This window comes from Tyto alba, unplaced genomic scaffold (assembly GCF_018691265.1).
Source record: "Tyto alba isolate M040663 unplaced genomic scaffold, T.alba_DEE_v4.0 Super-Scaffold_40, whole genome shotgun sequence".
Classification (NCBI taxonomy): Eukaryota; Metazoa; Chordata; class Aves; order Strigiformes; family Tytonidae; genus Tyto; species Tyto alba.
Genome location: NW_024881316.1, coordinates 27191359 through 27201798, shown reverse-complemented (window position 1 = coordinate 27201798; position 10440 = coordinate 27191359). Strand labels below are relative to the sequence as shown.

The following is a 10440-nucleotide window of genomic DNA, read 5'->3' as shown; positions in this document are numbered from 1 at the left end:
TTTTAAAATCTGAATCATAAGTGTAAGATAACGGGAGGGACATCACATCTCACTAGACAGCATCTGAAATTTTTTGCCAAATTACATAATTCTTGGAAATTTAAAATGACAAGATTAAGATTCTACCAAACAACTTAGTGTAATGAAAAATCAATATCTGAGATTTAAAAGCATAAAAGAAATTAGAAGGAAAAAAATTGATAAGAATAGGTCACACAAAAGCTGAAAATCTAAAATTAAATATTTAATTAGAACTCTGATTTTGCTTTCAAGGTAGGTGAAATTGCACAGGCTATATTACAATCTTTTATAGTTTTTTTTTGGTTTTTTTTTTTTTTTTTTTGCCAAAGAGAATACTGTTTATTTTTAACAGGCCACTTTAATATTAATACATGTGTAATAGGATCAGAACTGAAAATCAGCTAAAGATGGTAAATTTTACATTATTGGGAAAATTACAATTTTTTTGTATTGTAAAAACATTTATTTTTAACAATTTACCTACATTAATCAAAAAAGTACAGCATATTTAATAATTTTACAAATTCTTCATAAAAAATATATCTCTGTACAAAAAGTTCTTTTGCACCTACTTCATGTCACAGCAGCATGTAGTGAAATGGCAGAATGAAATACTGGGAATGAAGATTAGATTGACTTGATCATAATGCCGGCGTTCTTTCCCAACCCCCCACCCTCACCCTCCCACTTTTTTTTTTTTTTTTTTTAATAACAGCTTTCCTTTGTTTACAAAATATTTTACACAAGAAAAAAAATTATTGCAGCTAGCCTGGAGAAAGGCAAGATGTGTGATACAAGCAGCAGTTTTTAACAGCTTTGAAGCACATAACCTGTTTTGTTTTGTTTTGTTTTGTTTTGTTTTTTTTAAAAAAAAAAAAAAAAAAAAAAAAAGAATAGCATGTATTATTAGCCCGTCATAATGATCTAGTCAACACTGGGGGAAAAGTCTTCTGCATATATCTCAGAAAGCAGATTTCCTGGCTGCCATTACCTGGCCACTGCACAACATTTTAGGAGTCTTATTCTAATGAAGCACCATATCTAATTTCATGCATACACAGCCCTCTGTAAAATAACTTCAGGAGAAAGAGAGGCAACCTGAACAGAAGACTCAAACATAGCAGAGGAGATGCAGTTGAAGGATGAGGATAGAACTGATAAAACTGTGAGAGTTTTCTTTTACTTGAATTCCAGTCTGAACCTCCTGTTTAATCAATACTCTAAACAAACATCTGAGGATAATTTGTTAGTGTGCCCCAATTCTGAATGTCCTTGATCAAAGAACACTCACTCGTGTCAAACACTCCTTACATAACCTCTCCAAAATGAACCACTGGATAAAGGATTCACAGGATCTGGGCTCTCTAAGACAAAAGATTGAATAAATTAACTATTATTTTTTTCTGGAACTTTTCCTGCAACACATTCCTCAGTGGTTATAGTGAGACAGGTCACTGAAGAATACAGTGTAAGGACAGGAGTAGAGAACAACAATAATAGCTACTTAGCTTGTTTTCAATACTCCATAATTTTTCTGCTACTGACAGTACAGAAAGACTTCTAAAGCAGTAATGTCAATTTTGAACACCTGTCAAAAACTTTAATCACAAAACAACTTCCCTCCCTGGCCCACTGTTCCTATGGAAGCTCTTCATTTGCAGAGTGACTTCCTCTACATGGGGGAGGATCAGGACAACAACTTTGATCTGATCATTTTGTTCTTTCTTTGGAAATGTGAAGGGCTCTGAAATGTGACAGATAAATGAAACTTACTGCACAAAAACCTCAGAAACAAACAAAAAAGAAAGCAAAAAACTACTAACAAAATGAACAAGGAACTGACTGGAAAGGATTATTTATTAAATTTTCTTCAGAGTTTCTTGCTCATATGAAGAATATAACAGCTGGAGGCCCTACAATACTGTATTATATTGCTGGTATTTTTCATCTAACAGATGTAGAGTTGTTAAGCTGACCAAAGGTTACCTTTGAAATTTTCTTTGTGTTCTGCAACATTAGCTGAAAAACCTGGCATTATGCTTACATTACCTTTTAGTTTTGTTTGTAACAGCCAGACCCACACACATATGGATTTCATAAACATTTTTCTACAGTTTTTGATAGAAACTGGACACTAGGACAGTTTGAAATTCAGAAAACTAAAACAAAACAACAAAAAATGACCCTGAATTTTAAAGAAAAGCAAAGCAACTTTCCTGGTTTCTGAGCTCAACTTCTATGACTAAATTCAGATTTTGTTTCATTATTTCCTGTAATTTCCTAATATAAAACTCAACTCAATTAATCTGCCTAATGGCATTTTTTTGTTTGTTTCTTTGTTTTCATTCAATAAAACCTATAATTCTAATAAATGTTAATTATTTACTCAATCATTTATATTTACAAATGTCAAACTTTGTCATACTGTGTAAATACAACAGCAGTAAGCAGTGTGTTTAAAAATTATGAAAAGACACAGAAAACAAAGATAGCTGAATATTTCTCTTTGTTCAAAGTAGAAACTGAATGACAGCTTGTTATAGACAATTTGCACTGGGTTTACATATGCTACTGTAATGTGTTTTAGTTCCATGTAACATCAGAAAATGATGTCATATTACAGGAAAAAATGGAAAAAAATGCAAAAGGGAAGACTGTATTATGAGCACAGGCTCACAGGCTTTATGAGCTATCTAAAATAAATTACTATTCACATTTGTACATGGCAAGCAGCAATAGCTGCTAACCCCCCTGCTGTTAAATAGTATGATACTGACAATGGTGACTGATGACTGATTTCAGAAGAAAACAATACTGGCAATTAAAATTTCTTTGAAATGGGCTCTTGTTCTGGCTGAAAGTCTCCAGTGACTTCTAATCATGTTTACAAAGAAATTTAGTCAAAAATTGACAAAAGAAATATTGTCCTCTATCGCACAAGATTTTAACTGGTGCTAAGAATGGGGCTCATAATTTAATATATCAAGTAAATTTATTGTGGAATGCTTTGCTTGGCAAAGAGTGAGTGAATGTTTATATACAATGGACAGTGTGTAGAAACCCTGTATATTTTTACCAATATCTTACTCATCCATAACACTCTAGTGCAAAAAAATTGTGCATTAACATTTTGCAATATTATGGTTGATTGGGAAATTGGCAAACTGCCCTATGCATGAGATACACAGTAAGTTTCTTTAATTTTAGCAAGATTTCAATGGTAAAGCATTTTCAGGTGTATGCAACCTCAAGGAAGGTTGTCTTCTCCTTCAAGAGAGCGTTATTTCTTCAGAATATTCCCAGGGGTAATCTGTGGTGCTATCATTTGTCACAGTACTCAAAGGATTTATCCAAGTGCCCAGAAGAATGCATTGAAAGGCATCCAGCCACATACAAATATGAAAGTCTGAGGCATTAAATATGACAAATTGGCATGACTTGGCAGTCTTCCTTAAAGTGTGCCTTGATTTGAAGCAGATGCAGCCAGGCATTTTTATCCAACTTTAAGATGAAAAAATATTCTTTGCCTGATCCCCAGAAGACTGACACATTTTTACCAGAAAATTTAGCTGCATGTAGGCTGACAGAAGATGTTAAAGATTACAGCAGCAAAGCCAAGAGAAGAAGGGAAACTGGTATATGGCACCAAAGGAATTACTGCTTGTCCATCAGAGGTATGGCTATGAATCAGTCATATTGGGCACTGAAGGCTATACCACTGTACAAACTGTGTTCAGAGTCGTATCAAACCTCACAGCCTTTGCCTCTGTGGGTTTTAAGTTTGTATCATACATGGGATTTTCAAATGAAGCCTGTCCATTACTGTTTTCATGTCCAGCATATCCATTGTACTGTACTTTTGGTCTTGTTCTGGGAAAAAAAAAAAAAAAAAAAAAGACAGGAAATTATCATTAGTAACCATTAAGAATAAACATTCTACAATTATTACAAGTTTTATCTGTGCTTCCATCCTGTCTACACAAGTTGCACGACTCTGTCTAAAAGTGATAAAAGGAAACCCATAAAGGATGTTTCAGGGACTTAAAAAGTAAGAGAAACCTGTCTGGAAGATATTTTTCATAGCATGAAGAGGACAAGTTCCTAACAGGTAAACTGATTCTACAAAGCACAGAGACTATGCAGACAAAATATAGGTATGTATTTTCCATTATAAAAAAGGAAATGTCAAAATGCCAAAAGAATGTCAATTTCATAGCTTGCTTTTAGTGTCAAAATTGGCAGCCAACAGTAAAACAACATAGAATAAAATTACAAATAAAATTAAAGTTCAAACTGATAATATTTCTATTTTCTGGCAGGAGTAACATTTATAGTCATTTCTGATTTCATTTTAAGTTCTAGATTGCTAGTCTGACTACGAAAGAAACCTTACACAGAGTGGAAACACTTACTCTATCTTACCTAAACTAACACCTTACTAATTTCCAAATATATATCCTTGTCTTTCTAAAGTATCAATATTAATGTTAAAAATGTGGTAGCATTTTAATTGGTGAATTATTTTAATCACCATGAAGCATATTCAAACTGATTTTTCTAGAGATTTGGGATTTTACCTACAGCAATTTTTACAGTATACCTAGGAAGGCAAGTGGACCATCTATGCAAATGTGCTGCTGTTGATCAATATAAATTGTCAATTTAAAAAACTTGGAGTCGATGACTAGGTGTACTTAGAAAGATGAGAGTGAGCGCCTCCTAATTCATCCTTTTGATAACATTGACGCACAGACTTTATCGACTTAGGTGCTTTTGAGCAGAGGTAGAGGGAACAGTTTAGTGATTTGCTGCTATCAGATGTTTATTACCATTGCAGAGCGGGAAGTTAGCGTTGGACCACTGAAGTGCTCTAAGAGGTCTCCTGGGTACTACTAAATCTAAGTCAGTGCAAAGTCAGCCAGCACAACTGCAGTCAGGCAAACCTTGCACTGACATTTCCAGTATCCAGAATATGTTGCACTGCTAGTAGTAGTAACCTTCAGACAAGGGTCAGTAATTTCAATTATTCCAGATAGATCTGCCATAGCATTCCTGCTTACTTCCATAAATACTTCCAGTAATAAACACTACTAAATAACTTAACAGGAATTTTATATGTCCAAACATATGTAATCAGGTTGATTAAATCATAACATTCACATGAATTTTGACTTTTAAAAATCTAAGGATAGAAAGAATTATCTTTCAGTAACCACTCTTTTATTTTGGATAGTGTTTTACTACCAGGAAGGGTTCAAGGATGTTTACATTTTTATGCAAAGTTCTGTTAGAGCATATTAAGTCAATAATTAAATGAAAAATAAAACAGAATTGTGCAGATTTTCTGATATATCCAGTAAAATGATATATTATTACATTATATTTTACTACTTTAACCTTAAATCTCTTAGCATATAAAATAATATAAACATATATATAAAGGAGTTTCAGTATATAATTTTATACATGTACATTTTCAATTTTACGTATACAATTGAAATTGGGCAAGAAATTCAATGAAGAAGCACAAAATGTAGATGCTTGGTGCTTAAAAAATGTAAAACATTTTAGAAAATAATAATGATAAAAATTCAGAAAAATATTCATGAAAAACTTTTTTTTAGAAAATTATTCTGGTTTGGATAGCAGATATGGAAGACTATCACTGCAAAGATGTCAGTAATGGAAACAGACTACAAATAATTCTGTTACTCATAAATGGTTGTTTTCTTCATATTTCATTTTAGAACTAACAAAACATGCTTAGAAATCTTAACTACGAATTTTCCTAAGTGTAAGCAATTAAGTATATTTTAATGTTTTTTGGAAAAACTGAGATGTTCTTTATTCCTGAAGCAATCCCTGTCTGTCAAATAAAAGGTGCAGAAGCTGTGTAAAAAAAGACTTAACAACCATGGTTTAATTAGATTATATTAATCTGACATATGCACAGCAGAAATATCCATAAAAATGTCCCCTAAGAAGACCTTCAAATTCTCTGATATAAAGAGCCTCAAGGGGCATAACTATTATCACACTGTTGTGAAAATTTCATGTTGTTATTCTGGTCATTAAGGTAATTACAAGATAGTCCGTTCAGAAGTCACAGATTCTGTTCTCTTTCCTTTGGAACATCCTCTGTTTTGAAGAGAATAAATGTGACCTAAAGTTACTTTACATCAGTAGCTACTTTACATCAGTAATCAACTTGTTAATTTTCTGATGAAAATATTACACTTATAACCCCTCTAAAAACTGTGGCTTAGTGGAAGAAAATGTTTGAAAATATAAACAAGGAAGGATATTCTTTGAAAGATTCAGTTATGAGTAACATGTCCCCTTTCAAGTACCTAATGCATGTAAATTAGATTAAGGTAGGCAGAACTGCAGTTCTGCACCAACAGTACCATAAACATTGGGATTAGAGCTGCTCATCCAGAGACTAAGTTTTATTTCTCTTAAATACATATATATTTCCACTAAATAGAAAACAAAATCTCCAGTGCTCATGTAGGAGGTAACAAACATAATAGAATAAAAAATGTACCCCAATGTCACAATACAGTTTTATTAAATTTTTATTATAGTTTTCCTCCTCTTCATAAGAGCAAAGTGACAGCAATGTTCCCTTTACATTCCATATCTTTGCCCAATCTGAATGCCTGTGCTTTCATGCTGCTGTTTAGGTACCCCCCTTTGGAGACCAGGAGCTATCTGAGAACGAAGATCTCTAGGCATCAGAAAGGCATCCTACAATAACACATTCTGAGACATTGTTGACAGCTCTTCCTGAGCAGGTTTTTTTCACCAAAAGGCTCTATTACATTTCAAGACATGTATAATTCTAACTGCAATTCACAGGTTCAAGCCCAACTTCAATTCATTTTTCCCAAATCATCTAATACTGAGGAGGTGAACAGTCCAGTTTATCATAGGGCAAGGGTGGACTTCAATTTGTCTATGTGATTTTATTACAATCATGAAATATTCTTGGTATCTTGATTACAGAGCAACATTTTTAAAAACGTTATTAAAAGTCAGCATCTCTGTTAAATACCATTTTACAAACTACATATAACACAAGGGGGTCAGAGAGTATTTTAGATGAATACAAAAAAATAAGAATTGTTCCAGAAAGCCCTAGCAAAATAGTGCTCAGAATGAAAAAAATATTTAAAAGATACATAGATATCAGTTTTTACACCAAATTTCAGACAAGATGGTTGGATTTATTCTATTATCTAATGACATATAAAAGTTTCATATGAGCTGAACTGATGCCAATTCTAACAGTATTCACTAGCTTATTCAGCATGTACTGTAAGTAGTCTCATTATGGGCTGTTCCCTCATGGGATTTATGGATTTTTCAGCTTGTATAATTAATATTCATAAGCATTTTGAAAGAAGAAGCATACATTCAATTTAATAAATCATTAAAATGAAAAAATAAAACACGTGATCTGAGATTTCAATCTGATTCAGCCTAGCAAACCAAGGAGGTTGAGAGGTCTTTGTCTCTTAAGACTGTGACTCAATTTTCTAATTGTTCACCATTAAGAACTGCCCTGCACTGAACACCTTTGTGGGAATACTTAGAAATATTTGTCTTTCTAGAATAAAGATATTCTTGAAAGGTTTTGTATTGTGTTCTCTCATTACACTTAATTATTGAAATGAAGACAAAACTCTTATTAAGTTACTGAATAAATAAGATTTACAATACCTGTGTTTGTAGAGGTAAAATGCAAACCCTGATAATATTAGAGCAAAGAATGGTACCAGGATGGCAGCTGCAACAGAACTGCTGTTTGTACCGTAATAGTGATTTGAAAGGTCTGTGTCTGAACTTAAAGGACCTGAAATGAAACAAAAAGGACAGAAATAAAATTCCCAGGCTATTGACCTCACAGTTCTCTTTTTATTCAAGAATGAAAACAGATGGTGTCTTGATAAAACATGAAATAAACAGGATGCAGTATCATAGTACAAATCTTGTTAATACCACTTAATAATGTATCAATAACTATTAGAATTATTAAATTCTGATATTAATTATTAATTAATTAAAACCAATATTCAGCAGGTAAAATAACTATGAGTTGCACCTCTCATGAGTCACTAACTTAATAAATTAAGCTACATATCATCTGCAGAAAAAACACTAATACTTCAAAAATAATTCTATGCCTGCAGTTTTAATATTCAGCTTAGAAACAACATGTGATGCAAGACCACACCAAACATAAAAAAGGAAGAGAAAACTGAGGTAACTGCAATAAACCACAATGGTTTTAGCTGGCTCAGTGTCATTCTCGAGTCTGTGCACCTGTGTGCATGTCTCAGCTGCTTTACCACCCTCTTTTGGGGGTGAGACATGAGCATGTTTTAAAGACTCCGGCAGCTATGTATGCACTGGGATAAAACTAAGGTGTTAGAGAATGCAAAGGCAGTTGCCTGTGACATGGCCTTGCTGCATTCCCATTGTGGACAAGATGATAACTCTGACTGTAAGGCATTTTGCAGAACTCAATCTTCCACCAGTATAAAGACAGACATTTTTAAATTGCTTAGATAGTGTCCAATTCAAATTGTGAGGAATGAAATGTAATTTTGTAATGAAAAATGTAGACATTTTTTAAAGGAAAAAAATATATTTTAAGAGTCAAGTCCATGTTGCTAGTTTGAACTCACAGCTATTCAGAGAGCAATATATAAATTTTATCCAAGGAGGATAGACCAGAATAGAGGGAAAGTACAGAGAGGATGGGGCTGGAACAGATATCTAGGCTTGTTATTCTGAGATATTTTTGCTGATGTTAGTAGAGAAGTATAGGAGACACTGGTGTTTACCATTCAGAAATGCTCCAACCCACCAGTATACACGGTCTTAAACACCATAGCTCCCTCACTGATGGCAATAACATTCATCAGTATTTTTAGGACTCTAGCACAGACCAGTTATATAGCAAAGACACAGCCTTTGCAGTCTACTAAAATATCTAAGTAAGTTACAAATCTCAGAAAGAAGCAAAGAATTCTCCTAAGATTTCTTGCAATTCAAGCTCCATGCAAAAGAGGAAAGAGGAAAGTTTTTGTTCTGTTAGATATTTTTCAAACTCAGACATTTCAATTGCTAATATTATAACACATTTTGTGCAGTTAATTTTACAAAATATATTAATTTCTATGAAGCAATTAAGTTCTCTTTAAAATTAAGACAGCCTCTGTAGGAATTTCAGAATTGCCATATTTGATCACTAAACATGACAAAGTACCGTACTTCAACATTTTTCACTCCCTTAATCTTCTGTCGTGTTTCAGACTTCTGTATATTTCTCTGCAGAACTGGTGAAGGCAAACCTTCTCACGTTAATAAATCTACTACTGTGATGTTTGGGATCATGTTATGAGGTTTATCACACTTCTCATGTTATGAGCTTTATTACACTTTTTGGAATATCTTAATTAACACTCAACTCTTTTGGAGTAGAACCAGTGTATTATAAATATTTTTGGACTTCAATAATTCAATATTTGTCCCAACACTAAAGGTGTGGAAAGCCTGGTGGCATAATTTTATGCATTTGTATTGTATTGCACATGTACTAGACATTCTCCAACCAATCTAAATTAAAGACAGATAGGATCAAGTAGTTATCACAGTTAATAAAAGTTTAAGAAATGTTAATTTAAATGCTCCTTTGAATTTTTTATTGGTTAGAAGTGATAGAAGTTTAAAAAGCTGCATGTAGTTATCACTGTCTTCATCCTTTACTATCACAATCCCCAGCTGTTTTTCCAATTATTTGGAGTAATTAATAAAAAACATGGTAATGATCAAATTCATTGTAGTCAGCTTACATCAGCAAAAACCTGGAATTAATATTCTAATTCTTATTTAAAATTCTAACTGAGTACAAAATAAACAGAAATATGTATAATCAATGAGCTCTTAATTTATATCTCAAAACTATCTTCATGGCACATATGACAGATATGTTGTAATGTATAAGTAGCAGAAAATTTATAAAATATCTAATCAGATTTCATCTAAAAGAAAACAGTAGTTTGAAATTCATAATAAAAAATTCTTGGTATGATATTTTGGTATGGAATTTTGTAAAGATTTAAATACAATTTTTGTGTAACTGAATATGTAAAACTAGGCACAAACTTATATTTAGATAATTTCTTTTTAAGTTGTCTCTGTCTGATAACTGACTCACATCTAATACTTAGTACTCAAAACTCTATTGGAAGTGATTTAATATTCTATAATTCTACAGTTTTTAAAATATCACATTTAGAGTAACCAAGTTTGAAATTTCTAACTGAAGTTTACAACCTTTAATTAGCATTGGAGAAGTGTTTACCAGGTTCATACTGTGCATTGGGTCTGCTTTTCATTATGGAAGAG

At 32.7% G+C, this 10440-nt stretch overlaps 1 protein-coding gene across 2 annotated transcripts in view; it reads right to left on the bottom strand.

The window, feature by feature from the left end:
- Positions 1–261: 261 nt before the first annotated feature.
- CSMD1 (CUB and Sushi multiple domains 1) overlaps positions 262–10440 on the bottom strand; it is a 1179538-nt gene continuing 1169359 nt past the window's right edge. For both annotated transcript variants that reach the window (XM_042802880.1, XM_042802881.1), the window contains 2 exons: positions 7747–7879; positions 262–3891 (listed from right to left, as the gene is read on the bottom strand). In XM_042802880.1, the coding sequence (XP_042658814.1) occupies positions 3732–3891; positions 7747–7879 (293 nt within the window). In that variant the 3' untranslated portion in view covers positions 262–3731. The remainder of the gene's footprint in view (positions 3892–7746; positions 7880–10440) is intronic.